At 41.6% G+C, this 22,007-nt stretch overlaps 2 protein-coding genes across 2 annotated transcripts; one reads left to right on the plus strand and one right to left on the minus strand.

Annotated features, from left to right (window-relative positions):
- Window positions 1–1,517: 1,517 nt before the first annotated feature.
- Window positions 1,518–20,472, plus strand: LOC108600833 (fringe glycosyltransferase). Its single transcript, XM_033293527.1, has 7 exons — window positions 1,518–1,882; window positions 5,702–5,937; window positions 12,401–12,531; window positions 13,348–13,450; window positions 19,219–19,357; window positions 19,789–19,963; window positions 20,022–20,472. The coding sequence occupies exons 1-7, from the start codon at window positions 1,751–1,753 to the stop codon at window positions 20,255–20,257; spliced, it is 1,152 nt and encodes a 383-aa protein (XP_033149418.1). The 5' UTR covers window positions 1,518–1,750; the 3' UTR covers window positions 20,258–20,472.
- Window positions 17,943–19,185, minus strand: LOC108597901 (the record flags this gene model as incomplete). The annotated part of the gene is given in 2 exon segments (XM_017984520.2): window positions 17,943–18,659; window positions 18,661–19,185. Coding segments are annotated over 2 exon segments (1,188 nt in total), but the record flags the coding sequence as incomplete, so codon positions are not given.
- Window positions 20,473–22,007: the final 1,535 nt, after the last annotated feature.

Raw genomic sequence — 22,007 nt, forward strand, 5'->3', positions numbered from 1 at the left:
TACTGGGCATAATTTTGGTGTGCGCGCAACCGCGAAATATGCTCCAAAATGTGGCCAAAGCCAAAATGAACTCGTTGCTGCGCACGCGCACAGTCATTGGCGTCGCCCCTGCCCTGCCGCTCTCTTCCAGCTTTAGTGCTGCCCACGTTTTGGCCTGGCGACACTCGTAACCGCAGGCCGAGCTCCAGCTCCAGCTCCAAAGCGTGTGCCAGTCAAGCAGCGCCAACTGAAGTGCACTCGACTAGGCTGCAGCAGAGCTGGACTATTGAACCAACGCCTTCGGTTTACATTTTACAAAACCTAACAAGGTTAGGCCAGCGATAAACGTAGTTGCTGCTGCCTTCGAGTCAGTGGCACATGCCTAACCAGTGCAGCTATGCAAACACACACACACACACACACACACACACAGCAGAGGGGCCGACAGAGAGAGAGCGACGACCAAATTGCACATTAAAAATGAGCCATGAGTAGCAACAACAGCGAGACAGCAGCAGCGACGTCGGCAGCGATGTCTTTTTCGCAGCAGCAGCAGCAGCAGCGACAAGGTACTGGAGCTGAAGCCGGTTAGGGCCCGCTTTTGAAATGCAATTCAGGCGAAAGGCGCACAAAGGGACAGCGAACAAGATGCCGAGTTGCTGATTGTGCGAGGCCGCAAGAGCTTTTGTCGCCGCCACAAACATGGAATATGACAGCGCAGCCAGCAGAGCAGAGAGTGGTGGAGCGTGGTGAAGTGGTGAGCAGCGAGTGCGAGAGTAAAGTGTGCGGGGGCGAGAGCAGCATGCAAAGCATTGTCAAGTGAAGAAAAACGAAGTGCTACAGAAAATGCAAGCGACAAAAAACAAACACAGCATAGAGCAAGAGAACTGCATGTGTGTGTGTGTTTGTGTGTGTGGGCAGTCAGACTGTGGCTTGAAACAATGGCGACAATAAAAATGCGATCGCACAACATGCTGCACAGATAAGTTAACGCAAAGTGACAACGTACAACTTTTAATGGAATTGTCGTCGGCTGACGCTGCAGTGGTTAGAGCTGTAGAGAGGGGGGGATTATAACACGTTGTTTATGCGTGCAATTATGCACAGCATAGGACTCAGGATATTATTTGCTTAAAAGAGACTGAGAGAGAGTGCGAGCGCAGCAGAGCAGAGAGCGATATACGCCCACGAGTCGACGCCGCTGCTGATCGCCTTTGGCAGCTACTGTGGCACATGCCGAGGCGGAACTAACCAGTCAACGCTCAACGAGCAAATACACACACACACACCAACACACACTAAAAGAGAGAGAGCGCAGCGCTTGCACTCTCACATTGGAAAACTGCAGCTGAGCTGTATTGCTGTCTCTGTTACGTTTACGCTCCAAGCAACAGCCACTTCCAATTGGAGCACTAGCGCGCGCTCTTTTGCTCGCTCTCTCAACAGGTTTCGTTTTTCGACTGAGCGCGCGAGTGTGAGTGTGAGCTGTTGTTTTGTTTACGCTTATTGGAAGCCGCTCGATCAGTCTTGAGCCGAACTCGCCCCAAGCAAGACGTGTGCGCGCGTGCCGCTTGCTCAAAACTAAAAAACTAACTTACGTTAACAAATAACAAACTGTTTATTTATAAAATCTGATAATCTGTGTGTGTGTGTGTGTGTGTGCAGTGCTAATAAATCGAAACGTTTAAACATAAAGTGAACAAGTGTCTGAGCCTAGAGTTTCGACAGCACGAACAATTGTTCGATGTTTGCCTAAAAGGACGTGCAACATATGATGAGCCTGACTGTGCTCTCGCTGCCGCAACGTTACAAACGCCTACTGCAAGCCATGAGTCTCGCCGTTGCTGTCGTCTATATGACGCTGCTGCTCTACCAGAGCGCCTACGGATATCCGGGCATCCAAGTAAGTTTCTGCCTTATGAATTAAGCGTGGGTGTGCTCCCCAACCCCCTGACTCGTATATTGTCATACGCAGCTCAAGAATTTTACACACACACACGAGCTCACAGTCATGTCCAATTTGCATGATTCTGTTCTTGGCCCCGCTTGCTCCCCCCTTGGCGCAGACGCTGGACGCTGCCATTGCCATTTCGTGCACTTTCATAAATCAACGCTGGCGACGTTTGCAGCTGCGCATGTGCGTCCGTCTACGTCTCCAGCTCCGTCTCCGGCTGCAAAAACCTTTTTGCGCCCTTGCTCAAGCGCTTCAAGTTTGATTTTGATTTCTGCTTTTGCCTTGCATATAAAACAGTTTCAGTTTTTTTTTTCGCTCATTTTTATTGTGCGTTGTTTTTTATTTTTCAAGCAATTTTTGCTTATGTTTTTTTCATTTTGCTGCCCGTCGGCAATGCGTCGCCAAAGCTTTCAAAGCAGCTCCCCCGATCCGCTGCAGCAACTCTGATCGGTTAGCCTGTCCTGTCAGTCGCCACTTTATTGTTATGTGTGGCGACTTGCAACGCCTTTGCATAAGATTTTGCATATGTAATCAAATATAAAATTACAAGAGCAGCAGCTCTAACTTTAGTAGGAGTGGTCAGCTCTATTAAATATTTATAGCAAAGCTGACTAAACTGGCTTAAGGCTTGGGAGAATGTTATTGCTAATGAATTCAATGCGGCTTAAATCATATATTGGCTTGATCTTATCTTGGCCGGCTTAATGTGCAAACAAACTCATTTGCATTTTAATGAATTCAATTAATTTTATAGCAGATTTTTGTCAAGTTTATGTTTTAACTGACGGAAGTAGTTAAGGCGTGGCACTAAATTTCATTAGAAATTGCAAAAAGCTTGGGAAAAAACAAACAATTTAGTTTATTTAGCAAAGAAATTGTCTGCGAGATGAATTTGCTTTTGTTTATTGCTGCTCTGCAATTAAAACTTATTGTGGCTTTTATACAAATGTGGCTGCTACATGTTGCTAGTTGACATTATTATTGTTATCTAAGCGGAAACTTGGCAGAAATTAGTTTATGTTTGCACAAATGTTGTTGACTCTTTGTTGTTGTTGTTGCCTTCAATAGAACTCGCTTCAGGTCTGTGACTTGTGCCACTTAATTTACGTAGCCCTGGTTGTTGTTGCTCAAATTGCAATGCTATGTGGAAATTTTATTATATTCATTGCGCAAATTTTGTGTTTGCTTGACTGACAATTTCTTGGAATTGCAATGTAGCCTGGCCATTGACTTAAGTCCAAGCGCTGTCCAGCAGCACACCCTATATAGAAAAAAAAAAGCTCCACCTCAGCACCAGCCACGCCTCAAGCTTTGTGTCGCGTGTTGCTGACGCATAAATCAAATTACTTTAGATATTTATTTTTGACAAACGAAATTTGTTGTTTATGCGAATTTGTTTAAAGTGGCGCATTGAATGAGCATGTCTGTCATTGATTGATACGACTGTAGCACTCTCTATGCATAGCAAATAAACAGGCAACAACAACAACAACAGCAGCAATTTAAGCGCATTTTGCATGCAAAGCAGCCAAAGCCAAAGTCAAAAACAAAGGCTTAAAGCGTCGAGCTGCAGTTGCTGTTGCTGTTGCTGCAGCTTGATTCGGAGCAGCCCTGCATTTCCCAGGCAGCTTGCCACATAAGCAGTTGCAACAAAAGCCGCAACGGCAGCGCAAGAAATACAAAAATTTATATATGGTATAAAAAAAAGTTGACGACATTAAGCGCTTGTAGGCGCCTGATAAAGTCGAGTAGTCCGTCCCTCTCTCTCTCTCTATCGCTGCCTCTTTTTCTGTTTATGTTGCTGCCACAGCTGCCGGTCTTTGGTGGTCGCTTATGCTTAATTGAGGCAGCCTTTCCAACCGATTTTTGTTGTTGTATCTTATCTGTAGATTTGTATCTGACGATTAATATTGTTTAACAGCATTTTAATGAAGATTTTTAACGCACTCGCATTGCTCATTGATTTGCTCTCTCGCAGCATTAGAAAGACTTTGTGCCCCCAGTGCAGTTCATTAATCTTTTGACGGGGCGCCCCTTACAAATTTATTGTTATTTATTAATTGACTTGGCATTTCCCGAACCAAACTTTATAAACATATTAATCAAGCCGCTAATGAAGCATTACACAATTGTCTAGCCAAAGTAAAAGATAAAAAACAAAAGACAGCGTGTTCAATTTTACAAGACGCCTGCGCAGTTGTAACTTTAACTTTGTTGTTGTTGTCGTTGTTGCTGCTTGCAGGCGTGCAACACGTGCAACGTGCTGCAAGCTGCAAGCTACAATACATTCTAATATATGCGAACTATAACTATTTGTTTAATGTCAAGCAGGCAAGGTTGATAGAATGTTGAGATTGAGTTCAGAGCAGTTGAAAAAATTAATTAAAATAAATTATTGCCAAAAATATAAAGTGTAATGAAATGAAAAATAGTAAAAAAATAATTTAAAAAATAATAATATTGCCAAAAATAATGGTTAGAAATAAAGCTAAGTAAATTTAGGAGATAGTTTCAATATAATATAAATGCTTTATAGCAGAATTTGTTAGATAATTAAAATTATATTAAAAGCTTATTTATGTAAATTGATGAATATAATTGAATTAAAATACAATATTTTAAGTGCAAATTATAAAAAGTAATGAAATAAAATTTGGAATAAATTTTTTAGATAAATCAAAAATTATATTAAAAGCTAAAAATGTAAATTTATGAATATTAAATATTTAAAACATAAATTTAACTAACACAAGCAATTGGCTTGAACGCAGAATCAAAACTTAGCGAATCAGATTAACAAACATTTATGTTAATCAAATGCCAAGCTCAGCTAGTTATGAAATTAACTGCTGAGAACTCTCGAAGTAGCAGCAACAGTAGCTCAAAGTACCAAATAGAGAGAAAGAATGTTGAAGACAAATTGAAGCGACATTAATTTAAAATTCAGTTTTTACTAAAATGAAAACCAATATGCCAGCCATATAGACTTACTTAGTTTAGATGAGCGCACATAGATAAACACCAAAGTCATTAATTTAGCTGTTAAGTAGTTTTTCTTTTGCTTTCAGCAGCTTTCACTGTCACGATGCTGCTGCTTGTTTCTTTTTAAGAGTAAATTAATATTTTGGTAGCTGCTTAATTACTTTTGCCCATCAAAACTGGCCCTTGAGGCAGTTTACACTTGCCCAGCTGTCAACGCTGCTTAGCGGCAGCAATCAGCAGCGCTCATCAGCAGCAGACCCCCCCGCTCCACTCCGCGCTGCTGCTGCTGGGCTATTATATTGAACAGCGTTTGTCGATCGTGCCGCAATAAAAATGTATGAGCTACAAAAAGTCTTTAGCTCTATCGAGCAGACAAAATCGTGTGAAGCGGCAGCAGCAGCTAAAAAAACTAAAAAACGCTTATTTCTCTTTTTTTTTTTTTGGTTGCTGTTGTCGACTCATAAAAAAGGCTGCGCTTAAAATGTTTTCATTTTAATTTAAAGCTGCGAATGAACTATTAAGGCTAGACAACAATATAAAGGAAGTGTTAGAGTCTTGGATTTGCATAGCGGAAAGCGTTAACACTTTTTAGCAGCTTAGGTCAAACTCTCTATCAATTGTAGAAAAGCAAATGCAGCTATTATCAGTTGAAATTAATCAACAAAGCAGCAACGCGCGCTTCAAAGCAAACTTAACTTTATTGTTGTTATTTGCGCTTACTCAGCATTTATAGCTTTTGTCTTTGTTTATTTATTTGTTGTGTGTCTTTGTTTTGTTTGCTTGCAGCTGCCACCTCAGCTGGATGCTGAAGTTGCCACCTCACAGCCGAGACGCCTGGAGCAGCCAACGCCTACGCTAACACAGCCTGTGGGCGTGGGCGTGGCAGCGCCCATAACGCCCTCGCTGATCATACGCAAGGACATACACAGCTTCAACTTTAGCGACATTGAGGTGAGCGAGCGACCCGCTGCCACGCTGCTGACTGAGCTGGCGATCATCGCAAGTCGCTATGACGTAAAGTGGTGACTCATGATATTTATGCAAACGCGCTGGTACGCCAGCCATGCGAACCGACACACCGGGTGCGTGATCTGTTAATACAAAGATTCGTCTAACCACAAAAACACTAAAGCACCTTACGCGATGGCGCTGATCTCATAGCCTGTTCCAATTGCGTGGCTGTCGATCACCAAGTAAAAGCCTAAGCAGTACTCTTGACAGTAGCTCGACACACTACAGTATGGGCGGCATATTGATATCCGAGATCTATATGTCATTGTTAGTCCATTAATAGAATTATCGCTGTTCATATAAGTACTTAGGCGTTAAACTCAAAACTAGACAACGGGTTTTGTTTTTCGCTTTTATTTGCATATGATGTGTTTAAACGACTTCCAATGGCAAGATGCTTACAAGTACAATTAGCGAATTTATGATTTTTATTCTAAGAGAATCCTTATAAATAACGTTGGTTATAAGATTATTTGTGTTACATGAATATGTTTATTTAGAATTCTGGTTGCGTTTTTAAATTTTATCTTGCTATGGATGTTTTTAGTTTTTTTATTTTTGGCAAGCATAAGCTTTTATTAGCCGCTGACTTATTTATAAATATTATGCTTCTAAATATTACGATGTATCTTTAAAAAAATCGGTGAGTATAGTCGAAATGTTGATTGTATGTGTTGTATTATTGGGCAAGATCTTTATTGCAGAATTCTGCGTAAAATACAAATCGACTATATTGTTAATATGATCTTACAATGATAATTAAAGAACCTAATACAAGCAAACGATCGTCATTAAACGAAAAACACTAGAATTAGTCAGTCCTGTAAGAATAAGAGGTGATCTAGTACTTTGCAAGACACTTTATAGGAAATATAGTGTGTATATGTTAATATTTGCATATAAGCAAACTTGTATAATGTAATGCAATGATATGAAATGTCCTAATCGTAATTTTTCTTATATCTTAGATAAGAAAAGTAGATGCGCCACTGAATTAATATAAGGGTTAAAAATTGAGAAGATTGATTTGTATTTCTGGTGAGACTATTGTTAACGTAAAATTACTTATTCTATGTCACGTGTCTTAGTCTTGTTCTCAGGTATACGAACGTTTTTGGCTGTCCTCATACAGATGTCTTAAAGGTCAGCATGACTAGCTCTAAATCGACGTCAGTTTTGTCTATAACTCAACAGCAATAAAGTATTTTCTTAAGTGTCTGGCACACTCATGGGCATGTTAATACGTTTGCACAACTTCACATACCCTGTTTGCATTTGTCATTATAATTTCACAGAGTGCGTAGCTTTACCTAGATACGCAACAAATAGCAATCATTCTCCTTGAAATAAAATCCAAATTAGCTAATCAGAAAACTCAGTAAATAAATAAAGCCGCGTATTTAAAATTGTAAAACTGTTGCTGCGGCACGTTTTAGTCTGTCTGCAACGTGCAACGTGTTGCAGCCACAGAGCATGTTGTAATTTTCACACTAAATTGCGTGCAGTGTGCAACGTTTTCTTAAGCCTGCCACAATGACAGTCAACAAAGAGTTAGTGCAACTTTGATTTGCTTGATTTGGCTTTTTAGGCTGGCCAACTGCCAATTATTTTGATATGTAGCAGGCAGTCAACAACAATTGCGAATGCTTGATTAATGTGGCCAAGACCATAAATGGGCAAACGTTGCTTATAATTTGTATGCACTGTAGAGAGGGAGAAAAACAAAAATGTCTGCAAGCTAATTCGGTTTTTGTTGTTTATGGCCCAAACACTAAGCTCAGCAATAAATATGTAATGCAATAAAATGTTGAAAACAAGCGTTGCTGCAACAGATTTGCATGCATAAATTTTAGTCCAGCGTCGAGTCTCGACAAAGCACAAGACACATGTCAAATGTCAGTGGATGACTTGTCTGTGTGTTCGGCATGGCTATTGCCTGATTTATGCAGATAAATCGTTGGCAGACGCTAGTTAGTTCAAGTTGCAAGCATATACGTGTGTGTGTGTGTGTGTGTGTGGGAGTCTACGGCTTTGGCAATTTAGTTTTAATGATGGCCTGTCTAATAGTGCAGCATTGACTTATTGAGAGTTGGACAGACATATGGAGTTTCCCTTTATAGCTAACGCATTTAACAGTTGCAGCTTTCTAAGCTGCTGCTCTAGGCTCGCTCAAACTGTCAACTGTGAGTTGGCCTATTAAAGTTTGTAGCGCGGCGTTTGCTTAATTCTCATTAAGTTGAGCTGCTTTGGCGGCTTTACGGGCTGTGCACGCATCCGTAATGCGACTCGTTTGGCTGTCAGCACGTAAACTAAACTCAAGCTGCTTGACAAGTCGCTGGCCTGGCCAAGCAGCAGCTTGACTTTTGCTGCAAGTTATGGCTTTTGAAGTTTTAGTTTAACTGTCAGCTGCTCATAAATATGCTTAAGCCATGACAGTCTCGGCGTATACGCAATGTGCAGCAGCTTTGCAATTAAAGCGCAATTGACAGCGTGTCCAAAGTGTGCCGCCTACACACCCAGGCACGCCAAATATTATTTATCTATATATATTATATAGCTGCTATAGTCTGACCCGTGCCTTGCGCTCTACGCTGTTTGTTTGGCTTTAATTTGCTTTCAGTCTCAGTTTTTTTTCACTTTGTTGTGCAGCTCTTTTCAATGCGCTTCAATTTAATTCAATTCGCAATAAATTGAAAATTTACTTTGTTGTTGTTGTTGTTGGCGGCGACACAGTTATATAAATTTTTTTGTCATTGCTTGTTGCTTGCAACTTCCTTTTTAATTTACGTTACGCGCACTCAAGCTGAACAACAATTATTAAAAGCTCGCGCACAACAACAGCAACAACAGCAACAACAAAAGGCGCCACATGTGGCAAGCTGCTGGCAATTGAATTATTAAACAATGCGCTGCCAACTAATTGAATATTTAAATAAAGCTTAATGCGAGGCTATTTACAAGTGCTAATAAATAAAATATGCAGGTTGCTGAGCTTACGAGATGCGCTGCTTAGGTTAAATATAAGCTACATATATATTTAATTTAATATCATTAAAATCTTAAGCTAAACTTTTTGCTTGTTAAATTCAACATTTAAATAAAATTCAAATTAAATAAACTGTGCGGCTTGTGTGCGAATTCAGCCTCTGCCACGCCCTAAATTTAACGCTTTGTACATTTTTATGCATTTTTAAAACGAGTTAAGCAGCTGCCATAATTAGATTGAAAATTCAGCTTTGCTGTCGAAACATAATTGATTCATTAAGTTGAAAATCTTTTCAATCGTTTAACGCTTGATTGCTTAGGCTGGCGGCAGCAGCTCCAGACACGCAACTGAAACGCCCGAAGGGGTCACCGCTGCTAAGACAGACAGGCTATAATTAAAATGTTTACCCTTTTTGAGGTTAGCCAGGGCTACCAAAATACACACGCAACACGTTAAGACGTTACTCAATTTTAGAGCTAGCAAGTCATAGTTGAGTGCAACTTTTTTGACATTGGCACTAAAATATTTAAGTTTGCAACTTTCACTTGCTGTGCTTGATTAGAAAGCGTGCAACATGCAGCACACGCCTCTTGTCATAGATTATAATATTTTGGCCAGAGCAAAAGGCTGGCCAAAGTTGCTTGCTGGCCACATGTTGCAAGTTGCAAACCGCAGTCGCTGTCGCAGTTGCAGTCAACCGCACCCCACGTGCTTGTCCATTGGAGTTGGTTGGTTGCTGCAGCGAAATGTTTGCGGCTGCTGTCGCCACCGCCTTTAGCCTGCAGCTGCAGTTAGAGCCAAGAGTGGACGCCATTGAAAATGTCTTTTTTTTTTTTTCAGCTAGTTGCTGTTGTTGTCTGCCGAAAACATAACGAATTGTTGTGGCAATCGCTTCGTTCCAATTGAATGCTTGCAACTCTTTGACTGCCTGCCCCAAAGCACGAAATGTGAAGCGGGCCCAGCTGCAAACTCCAAACTCCAAACTTCATGATAAATATTTTGCATTTAATGCTGCGCCAGCAACAGTTGCTAGTTGCTGCTGAGTCTGCAATGCTGCACTTGAATTTATTATTTGTTGCTGTGACAATTTTGTGGCCCAAACTATTTACTCAACTTAATTTCTTTCAATAGTTAACGCTTATTTATGTGGCCAGCGTTCGTGTTTGCCTCATAAATTTGCAACATGTTGCTATGCTGTTTGTCAACAGTTTGAACAGCCACATAAATTAAAAGCCAGTCAAGTGCCAACTTGCAACAATATGTAGCTGCAACATGCTGTTAACACAGCGAGCCCTCAAGCTAGCAGTGCCCAAAAAAAAAAGCAAACTATAGAGAGAGAGCGAGAGCTGAAAATAGTGTAAAGCAAATAAAGTGCTAAGCACAACAGCAAAGAGAAAACGAAACGTAAAAATCCATGAAAATTCAACAGACGTCGACGAAGGCACAGCAAAGTTTTTCGCAGCAGCAACTGTTGCTGCTGCTAGTCACTGCTGTTGCTGTTTGCTGGTTGCTGTTGCTTAAAGAACTCGTCGCGACGTTGACTTTCTAACTCGACTGCGATCGTTTAGCCAAAAATGCTCTCGTTGGAGCGCGGCGTATTGTTTGCTCAGTTGTTGCCACGTGGCGCTGTCGACTAGCAAATGCCTTCCGAAAAACGTATCACTCGTCAGCTAATATCCAACGTCTCTGTTTGTTGTTTCGCTCGTCGCCTCGGTATGTGTCGTATTTTTTTGTTGTTGCATAGCAGTTATTTCGTTGGTAGTTCTCGAATGGTCTTAAACGATTTTCGCGTCAGAATTACACAGGCGCCGAATAATAGTTTATTATAGCTAAAAATACCATATTGAGTTGTTGTTGCTTTGTTTTGCTTTTGATGTGGCTGATTGACGTTGTTTTTGTTGCAACAAATTTAAGCGCAGGACTTTCCGCTAGCATTTGATTACATTTAAGGAATTAGCTTTGGCGCCTATGACAGCGTAGTGAGCTTAAATAATGGGCGTTCCAACAGTTAAGAAACTGGATTATGGACAGTAATGGACGCAAGCTATCCTCTATGCAAAATGAATGCAAACACAAGCTGAAGCTAGGCAATTTGTCTATTTGGTGTTCTAAGCTCTATATTAGTTATGTAAAAGAAAATTGCCGTAACTGCTGACACTTCAGAATAAGTTAATCAACATTGCTGAAGTAATAGTGAGCGCTAAAGATTAAATATAAAAGTTATTTGGCAGATTAAAATTAAGTGCTAATAATGTAAAAGCCTTTAATTAATATAAATGGTCGAAATTATTAAAATATTAAATAATTAGTTTGAAAGAAAATCATTTTCAAAAATGTGGCTTATCTATATTTAGTTTTTAACAAATATTCAGTTGAAGTGATAAATCGAGTGGCATAGGTTATCTCATAGCTCGATAATTAATGATAAATTTGGGCAATTTGGATGCTAAATCTTGAAAGTAGTCAAAGCTTCTTGTGCAAAGCGCTAAGTTGACTAGTTAGGAGATCTTACTCAAAACTTGAATGTCAATGATAATATGTATAAATTACATGCCACGTATCTAATCGGATTACAACAGGCATTTAATTGTCTCAAGTAAAAAAAATTCTTGTTAAGTAATAAAAGTTAATGCTATAAATGGTAAAAGCAGTCGAGAGAGCTGTAAGCTCTGGCCAATTTTTGCTATAGAGTATTTGAAGGCTTATATTTCTAAAGCTACCTCTCTTTATAAAAATGCCTAAACTGCTGTCGATTCCTCTGCTAAAGAAGTTTTGCAAGATTCTTTTTAGTTCCTTCATGCCTCATAGCTTCATGTACACTTCGCGTCGCCCGATGTTGGTATAATTATTAACGACCCTGAGCTAGCAACATCAGCGGGATGCATAAAGTCCATGAAAAAAGCAGTAAAAGAATACTCTATTAGGCAGCTTTGCAAGCTAATCATCAGTCAGTTTTGGCTTGTGCTTGATGCAAAGTTATGTGGGTGCGGTCGGGTTTTTGCTTAGCTCTGTTTTGCTGACACTCTTCCTTGACTGTTTACAGCCGCGACGCGACGCAGAACGACCCCGCAAGTCTCATTTATTGATTGTTTGCTGTCAGAGCATTCAAGTGGCTGAACTGGTAGAGAAACTGAAAGAAGACAAGTGGTGTGGGACATTATCTTATCTCTAATGGCCTCAAAAAGTCGCTTGCCACCAATTCGTGGCATGTGCAGCGGGCACATATATATGTAGATTTATCATGTGTTTAGCTAGTAAAAGTAGCAAAAGTAGGTCTATTTCCCATGGCAATAATACTGTATGCATATCATAAGTTACAACGCAGCGTTAGAATTATTAGCTTTACAATTTTGTATTAATTTGTGCTTTGGTGCTAGACTCAGTTCTTAGCGGATACCGCATGATCCTCACAGTTGGCGAAGACATAGGTGGAAGTTGCCAGAGAGAAGCAGATCCATAACTTTAATTTATCGATATATTTTATCGAGGTACGAGAACCCTTGTTTTGTGCTGCGGATGATCCTTTTCAAGCTGAGCTCATATCGTGAGGTAGGCACACAGCGGGTGCTTCGAATTTGGGGTCACGCTGGACCGCCCAGGATGAGCGAGGGTCACACAAGTACTCGTTGGGCCCACTCTCTGGCGCGTGAACCTGGGCAGCACGCACCAGGACAGGATCGATTAAAGTTTTATAAGTTTCACTCTTTTTATATTTCTTGTTGTTTTACCTGCTTCACCCGCATTTTAATTGAATTGCAGCTGAGAGCGCTGAGCTTCGATTTGAGCGCGCAGCTTTAATTAAAAAAACAAAATATATAAAGCATGTCAGTTATAAAAAAAAAGTGAAGCAGCGCTGCAAAGTGAAGTTCAAATTTCAATTTCGTTTAAGCAAATTTTTGCATACAACAGACTGAGCTCCAGCTCAAGTTTCAAGCAGCAGCAGCAGCGGCAGCATCTCTTGCGCTCGTCCTGGCTTGGAATTTTGATTAGGCAGCAGCAGCAGGATCGCTGTGTTTTTTGAGTTATGTTGTTGTTTGTATCCTTGCTTGGCCTTTGTGTGTGTGTGTGTGTGCTTTAAATATTTCAACAATTTTCATCCAATTAAGGCGCACAAGTTTTGCTTCTTTTTATTTATTTTCTACGCTGTCTGCACCCCGCGCTCTCTCCCCTTCGTTGGCAGCCCTTTCGCTTATCGGCGGCAACTGTCAAACGATACAAAACGTATCCGCTGCGTATCCAGGCGGCATTCTTGACTAACAAGCTACTGTTTTATATGCTTTATACTTTGCTTTTCTTTTTTTGGAATATGAACTTGGCCTTTTAGTTAATTAACATAGAGTTGGCAGCCACTTCGCCACTTCGCTTAGCTGTTTGCGCTTTGTTCTGCCTGCTTAATTACCAATGTTTATCAAATATTTTGCTTATTTCTTTGCAGAGGGCCATCTCATTAATACAAAATGCTCGCAGGGCCATTTTCGCAAGGCGCTGTGTTGCAAGATGAGCGCCGAGCTGGACGTTTTTCTGCAGAGCGGCAAGAAGTGAGTACGAAGCAATAAATTGCATATGGGCAATTCCCTTTTGTCTGTCGCTTATTTTCGTGGCATTCAATTTGTAATTCATGGCAAACATTTACTTCAATAAGGTAGTTTCAGTTAGGGGCTCATGTTGCGGAAACGTTACATGCGCAGCGTCTTGGCGGCGGGTATTAGCCGGTCTCGCACCATCGCCACTTGTGTCATTTCTGTACTCAGAGAGCATTGGATCTATTCTGTGCGTGTTGTTTTCAGTGCTGATTGTGTTTAATGAAGTTCGCGACAGTAATGGTAGAATGTAATTGCTTTTAATTAATTAATACAGCACCATATGAGGAATCCGACAAATAGCCATAAAGACCAATATGCAGAACACCCTGTTTGGATGGCTGGCTGCTTTAGCACGATGCGATTTTTGAATAAGTTGACACGCAAAACTTATGATGCGCCGCAGCAGCGCAGCAGCAGCAGCCAGCGCACTGTTTATACAACTTGTTAAACTAACGATACATTGCTCATGCTCAGCTGGGGGGTACAAAGTTCAGAAACTAGTATATACCATAGTGCAGCCAGCGCCCAAAGGAGCAGGTCAACACACAAGCTTAGCAAGATTCTTCAAACAGCAGCGAGCAGCCCAGCAGCTTGTTGTAATTACAGCAACAGCAACAACAACAACAAATTGTTGCTGCTGAAATCTAGAACAACTCGGACATGCTTTGACTTTATATATTTTATATATTGTTGTCTTACCACTGACGAGCTGACAAGGATGTTGCACTCAAGTCGCGCGCGCTCTGTCGCTCAGTCGCTCAGTCGCTCTCGCTCGCTTTTGCTTTTGTGGTAACTGTGGCGTTTTGGCTTAGAACTTGAAACTGTCATTATGAATGCACTGAGCATGCAATCAATACAATAACAGCAGCAACTGTTGCCCGTTGCTGGCAGCAGCAATTTGTTGTTGTTGTTGCTGCAGCAAGTTCATAAAAAGTAAAACAAAATAAATGGCAAGGCAGACTAAATGTGCAGTTATGATCAAGTTGAGGCTACACTTGTTGTTGCTGCTGCTGCTGCTGCTGTTGGTGTTGCTGGTGTAAGTGGAGCCAGGCAAAAATATGAAATGGTATCAGGTGGCCAGTCGGGGCAGGAAATGCTGTACGCAACGCAAACTGTGGCAAGCTGTGAGCAGAGCCTTCCAGTGCTGCTGCTGCTGGTTTTGACTGAATGGGGCAACGCTTTTAAAAATTTTGCGATAATGTTTGTTGTATAAGCAAACAGCACACCAAACCTGAAAACGATGGCAAACATTGGAAAGAGGTTAATACGTGTATTGAAACAGAGCATTATGGCGCTCTGCTGGCGTCCAGTTTGTTATTGCTGTGCTGCAAACATTTGTTGCAGGAGCAAAAATATGACTTAAGCAGGCGGGGCGTCGCTATGTTCGTATTATTTTAATGACAAAATCAAGCGAAGACGGCGCGTGTCGTCTCAAAACCCTCTCTCGTCTTCGTCTCTCTCCTTGCACTTACCATTTTATTAGCTTTGTGTCTGTCATAATTTTTTGTGCACCACTTGCTGCTGGCTAATTGCAAGTTGCTTGCTTGCTGCCAAACAATTAGGTGCAATTTAATATTTTAAAAAACTACAACAGACCTACAATTACATGCAACGCTGGCTCAACAAACAACAACTGCCAAGTCGGACGGTCAGTTCTGCCACAGCCCATACGACGCACTCAATATGCATGACGATCGCCCAACAATTGCATCCATTTTCAAGTACTCGGTTTGGACGCGCCCAAGGTTGCGACAAACTATTGTTGCTGCTTCTTTTTTGTTATTAATCTAGTTTTATTTTGTGTTTGAGTTTGTGTGAGGCTCCATTATAAATTCCTGGACATCAGAGAGGAACTAATTGTGAAAGATTACTGTAATACATAATCATATACTTAATCAGTACTACTAGATTTTAGTCTGACAATATTTAAGTTCTAAGTCAGCTTTTTGTTGTTTGACTGTGGGTGTTGTTGTTGTTGTCGTGACCACACCTAGCAGCAGCAGCAGCAGCAGCAATACGCGCGTTGCAAATACAACTTTGCCCTTGTCATGGCTCGATATATAGCTTTATATATAAGCAGCGCACGTTTCGTAATCAACATACTCGATATTGCTGTTCGCATAATTACAACACGTAGTATGCGTAATATTCACAGCATCAACTGCCAAATGCGAAATGCGAAACGAGGCGCAAAAAATGAAAAGAAAGCGCCGGCATAACAGGATTTCTTTACATTGTTGTTGCTGCCACATCAATCAGTTGACTGATGTTGATGTTAATGATGCTAAAAGTGGCCAAAAAATTGATGTGGGCGCAGCGTGGGAATTTCTTACGCACTTGTTGCAACTATCAAATGCATTTTAAAAGCAAAGCGACATTTTTAATTGCAGCGCATTTTGCTTTTCTTTTCAAAGAAAAATCTCAGTCAACGTTTGTCGCATATGTGAAAAACCAGATGTTGCTGCTTGGCATGAGAAAATTTTCTCGTGTGAAGCGGCAACATTGAGCGCCCTTTAGGGGAAAGTCGCGACGCATCAATTTCATTTATTTGCCACTTGTGGCTGCCAGCAGCAACCACTAAAACCAGCAACTGCAACGTCAATTATTCAATTGAAAAGGGGATCAAGCGTCTGTAGGCGAGGGGTGCGCATCTCATATGTTGACATTGTTGGCGTGAAAAATAAAAATTGTTGCAGCTAAAGGAAATGCACAATTGCTTGGGAGCGGGAGCGGGAGCGATGCAGCTGAAGTTGCGGCATTTGAGTAGCAACTTTGCATATCCGGCGGAAAGTCGTTGCAGCTAAAGTTTAAGCAAATCAGCGGTGCGGCGAGCATTGTGGGGGGAGGGGCTGTGCAGCCAATTTGTAGCGCATGTTTGCACTTGGAACTTATAATTATGTCATTTAATTAAGCAAAGACAGTTGCCGTTGCAACGACTAATTAAAACATCGCGCCAGCAGCAGCAGCAACAATAACAACGAAATCATTTGGGACAAAATGCGTTTCATTGTTGCGCTGGCAATTGCTTGTGTCAAAGCAAGAGTGAAACGCTTTTGTATCTACAAGATACACACACGTAGCGCAACGCAGCGTGTTGTCTCATAAATCTCAAGCCGCGCAGCTTGCAACTGCAACATGCGGTTGTTGTTGCTGTTAATGAGTGCAGCGTTTTGCCAGCTTAATGTAAATATCTTGTTGCAGCATTGATCTGTATCTGCAAGATACTTTTCATGCCACTGACAGCTGGACTTATTGCTAATTGCAAAACGACGCAGACAACAAAACGAAAATAAAAGCAAATCGAAATCAGTTCGTCATCCTTTTTATTTTTGGAGTCGCATTCATTTGCGATCGCTTATCTTGGTAAGCAGCGCGCCTTGAGCCTGTCAAAATACTTTTAGCGCACACTGTAGCGATCGACGCTCGCTTGGGCCTTAATGCGAATTCTATTAAGAGTCGCGTCGACTCGACTTGAAGTGCCCCGTCAACCATTTTTTATTATGACTCCAGACATAAACTCATTTCGACTGCCAGTGCAAGTTATGGTTGCTGTTGTTGCCGCCGCCGCCAACGCCCAACAACAGCAGCAGCAGCGGCGGCGGCAGCTGTTGACTCAAATCTGCCCACATCAGCAGCAGCAGCAGCAGCAGCAGCAAAAGTAATTGGAAAACTGCCATGAAAATAAACTAAAGTTTGCACTCATTTTGCGTCTCGTTTTTCGCGGCCACACACACACACACACACACACACATATATATATATATATAACGGGTTTTTGAAGCTGCTGCAATGCGATGCAAGATAAACAGTCCAGCTAAGCAAACAGCGAGCCCCAAAAATAAGAAAAAACAACAGCAAAAGGCAAACAACAATAATTTGAGCCGCAGCAGCAACGTTGGTGGTTGACTGTGGTTAGTTAGCCCAGCTGCCTGGCCAGATACTCAGCTCGATAAACTCGCCCAGGCTGCCTGGCAAATGAAAACATTTTCATAAACGCTGCGCGTTAATTAAACAGACAGTCGAACATAAAATCGAAGCTAGATTTCAATTTGGGGGAAAAACTAGTGAGTGAGTTCGCATAATTAAGCAATTTTATTATTATTTCGCACAGGTATCGCATGTGCGTTTAGCTAAGCCCCGAGCGCTCAGGCAAATAAAAATTATATTAAATTACGCAAAGCTGCGACGACTATTTTATTGAATAGTTATGGGCTCAGCGATATGTCGCATGCAACAAGCGGCAGCAGCAGCAACAGTACTTAGCATAACTAGTTAAGCTACATGAGCTGGACAAGGGGGGGACGGGGGCAGCTGCATTTTAATGGCATCATTAGGCGCGACTACCGGAAATGCGCGATCGTTTGTCACTTGAACTTAAGCCGGGCCAGGCAGCTGCTCCAGCTTAAGCGGCAACGGTAATTGCCATTTAAATTAGCGCAGTTATTTTTTTTTTTTTGCTGCCTTTATTAACTACACTAAACACAAAAGCGGATTTTTAAGACTAACCCGAGTAAATGGAGTTGCGTATGCCGTAGATAGTGTCATTGGCTTCCGGCAACTTGCACACTTTGCCCACATTGGTGCGCGTCAGACGCTGCTCCAGCACAGTCAAGTCCAAATTGTGGACTCTAAGCATCAGCGTTGGCTCCTTCTCCAGCGAGCGACAAATGACAGTTTTTTGACAATTCGGTGGCGCATTCAAATTCAATGGCGGCTGATTGGCCAGCAGCTTGGCAGGCGCATCTGGCATTAGACTCATGGACTGTGCGCCCACGTCCACGCCCACGCGCGTGTTGCCGCAGCTAATGCAGCGTATGCCCTCGTTGATGAAACCAGCAGCGCGTGGGCAGCTTTCCTTCTCCTCAATCAACAGCAGTCGCTGCTCAATGTCATCAAAGCGATCGCGTATGTATTTCTTAAGCGCCGGCATATGCACCTTGTCCAGCTTGCTGTCCAGCATGTCCTGCAGCTCCTCCATGGTGCCTATGAATGTCAAATTGTATTCCTGCACCAAATGACGCAAACCTTCGATTTCAATGACGCATTGCTTCACCAGCTCCAGGCGTTGAAACAGCGCCTCAGTTTGACGCAGAAAATCCTTGAGCGTCTCATAGAAACGCTCCAGCTTGCGCGTCATTTCATCCATTTTATCCAATATGGGGCTAGGCAATGCAGCGCAGCAGCTTTTGCAAAAAATCCGCATTGTTTAGCAAATCGCAGGCAATTTTGTTGTGCTCATCGCACACAGTGCACAGATCCTCGCAAGGCGACGCATATTTATCCAGCTCACTAGTGTTGTATTGCTTGTTTTTTATTTTGTTGCTCTTGCGTATGTGTTGGAAGTGACACTCGAGCTTGCGCTCCAGCGATGCGCAGCGCTGCTCCAGCGCTGCTATTTTGCTCAGCTCATTGCTTATGGGCTCGATGCGCTCCACGCCAAAGGGCAGCGGCGAAATCTTTGCGCGCTCCAGTATGCGCTGCAGGCACTGACCCTCGAAGCCGCCAATGGTCACCACTTGCTGCGCACAGTCCAATTTTTGCAGCAGCGCATTCAGCAGCGAGTGCAGCACTGCAACATTCACATGACTCATCTCAGGCACGCCCAGCGCTATGCGCGCCAGCTGCTCCAGCGTTAGCTCCATGTTACTAAACTTTTCAAATATATTTGTTGCTGCTAAGCTTGTGTTGAATTTGTTTAACTTTTATGTGTTTTTGCTTTTCAGGTGGTTCTGTCATTTCGATGATGACAACTATGTCAATGTGCCGCGTTTGGTCAAGCTGCTGGATGAGTACAGCCCCAGTGTGGACTGGTATTTGGGCAAGCCCAGCATATCCTCGCCGCTGGAAATTCATTTGGACAACGTAAGTTTTGCATTATAATTACCCAAGCGCGATCGCCTTTCTCTTCAATTTATGGGCCATTTGTCTATGCCGCCATTTGGCTTCCAGCTGCCAGCGCAAACTATCATTAATAACCGATATGATCTGGCGCAGGCAGGCAGCAGCTCCAGCTCCATTGCTGTGCTCAATTCGATTTGAATGTTGCTGGCATTTGATTTAGTGCAGCTTGCTGATTTTTGTACACTGCATAACAAATCAGCGGCAATCCTTAAACTTTACGCTTCATTAGCTGCTCCCCCGAAAAAAAAAAAAAATCGAAAAATCTTTTGCTGCTTTACGCTTCGACTCTTCATATTAAGTTTCGTTGCCTTTTACATGCTCAATTAATCAACTCTTTGCTTTATCCTTACCGTTAACTTAACTCTCTTTTTTTCTTGCTGTTGCTTTTGCAGAAGAACGCCACAACGAACAAGAAGATTACCTTCTGGTTTGCCACTGGCGGCGCTGGCTTCTGCCTGAGCCGCGCTCTAACCTTGAAGATGCTGCCCATAGCAGGTGGTGGCAAGTTCATCAGCATTGGCGATAAGATACGCTTCCCGGATGATGTCACCATGGGCTTCATCATAGGTAAGTGCCCTAAACAAGCTGCAAGCTCAACAGCAACTTAATTTTTTATTTCTTGCAGAGCATTTGCTTAAGGTGCCGCTCACTGTGGTGGACAATTTCCATTCGCATTTGGAGCCCATGGAGTTTATACGCTCGGATACGTTTCAGGATCAGGTGTCCTTTAGCTATGCGCATATGAAAAACCAATGGAATGTTATCAAAGTGGATGGCTTCGATCTCAAAACTGATCCCAAGCGCTTCTATTCGCTGCACTGTCAACTCTTTCCCTACTTCAGCTTCTGCCCGCCCAGATAGACCCACCAAGCTGGGCGTGGCGCACGCTTGTCGCTGCTATTGTTGATTCTGAATCCCAAGCTGAGGCAAAAAAAACAAATCTCGCCGCTGTGATTTATAATTTAAGTATAACGGTAAACATATTGGTTCTTTTGTATATAAGAAAAGTAAAGTTGTGCTTCCTAGACAGTACTTGCCTTCCAAATAAAACAACAACAATTAAATATTTAAGTTAGTAATTTATTTCATACGCGTAATCAATTCAAATTATTTGTAAAATTCATGCGATATTTACTTTGCGACTTTCTCTCCTTCAACTAACAAAACGCTTTTGTTAAACTTTTAGCGCGTAGCTGTTTAAACTATTTTGTTAATTAAATAAAAAATTTAAAAAAAATGTGCATTTATTTAAATGAACGTGCAGCGTTTGTTGTTGTTATCATTTAACATGCTGACTACTTGTTAAAATTGTTGTTGTTGTTGTTGCCGTTGCAAAATTCGTTGTTAATTAACGCTAAAAGCCATGTTAAGCCTGCTAAAGCGTTAACTTTTTACGATAACGGATCAGAGCGTCGCCAAAGGCTAAGCTCATTGCAACAGATAGAGCGAGAGAGAGAGAGACAGACATTGACATGTCCATGTCCATGTCCACGTCCATGTCCTGTGCAGTCAAAGTCACACAGGAAGCCAGACAGACAGACAGAGCGACAGTTGAGGGTGCCTCTGGTCTGGGCTCACGACGGAGACGCCGTCATCGTCGTCGTCGTCGACGTTACGCCGTTACCAATGACATGTTGTGCATTTTTATAAAAGACTCACTCGAGTGCCGAGTCCAGAGCCTGCTGCGGTCTCTGCGTCTCGAGCTGATATGTTAAACAGTTCTGGGCAATTATTTTATTTTACGTTGCGACTGAGATTTTTAGTCGCTTATATGCAGATAATCAGTTTGCCAGCCAGTCGGACGAGCTGGCACAGCTGGCAGTGTGCGCTTTTAATCAATGAAAGCTACCTGAGAGATGCGCGCTTAGCTACTCCAGACTGTCTGGTGACTGCTTTTGGGACCCGGTATACCAGAGAGTACAGCTGGTCTTTTAATTTAGGCGCTTGAGACTTGTGCGTAACATAAAGTGAATCAGGCTATAAATCTGAGTTAATATAAACTTAAATCAGTGTCTGTCTGTCTATAAAAATTAGATATTTGCTTTACTCTGTTATCAACACAGAGCCTCTGATTGTATTACTAAAAGATCTATATTAACTTTTTTAACTATTAATAGTTTACACTAACCCAGACCTGATTGGTTTTTTGGGTTTTTAAATTTAATTTATCAAATCTGAAAACAAAAACATAATTTTAAATAATTTTTAAATTTAATTTAAATTATTTTTCCTTTTCTTATAATAAATAAATAAATAAAATCTAGAAGAACTGTAGCCAGAAATAGCTGAGAAAGTTATAAAATGTTTTGGTATTTATATAAATTGATTGTATATTATAACAGAAGCTATGAAGCTAGCAATATTTATTTATTTATACAAATATATTTTGTTATATAGTATTATTTACTTCCTCTTATATGTATTCTTGTATTTATTTCTGTTTAATATATATTTTTAAACAATTTTATTGAGCTGAGTTGAGCAGGAAGCAACTTCGATTCCAGCAACAATATTGTTCTTGTCTTGTTTATTTGTATATTTATCGGTTAATCTGCATTTATGTAAATTAAGCACTGGGTCTGCTACTGTCGTTTGTGCCCAACTTTCTGCA

The sequence above is a fragment of the Drosophila busckii genome, chromosome 3L (assembly GCF_011750605.1).
Source record: "Drosophila busckii strain San Diego stock center, stock number 13000-0081.31 chromosome 3L, ASM1175060v1, whole genome shotgun sequence".
Classification (NCBI taxonomy): domain Eukaryota; kingdom Metazoa; phylum Arthropoda; class Insecta; order Diptera; family Drosophilidae; genus Drosophila; species Drosophila busckii.

Excerpts from the sequence above, each read along its gene's own strand:
- LOC108600833 (XM_033293527.1), top strand. The coding sequence starts at position 1,751 with ATGATGAGCCTGACTGTGCTCTCGCTGCCGCAACGTTACAAACGCCTA. Across the intron at positions 1,883-5,701 it reads ACGGATATCCGGGCATCCAA|CTGCCACCTCAGCTGGATGC; the intron begins GTAAGTTTCTGC and ends GTTTGCTTGCAG. Across the intron at positions 19,964-20,021 it reads CACCATGGGCTTCATCATAG|AGCATTTGCTTAAGGTGCCG; the intron begins GTAAGTGCCCTA and ends TATTTCTTGCAG.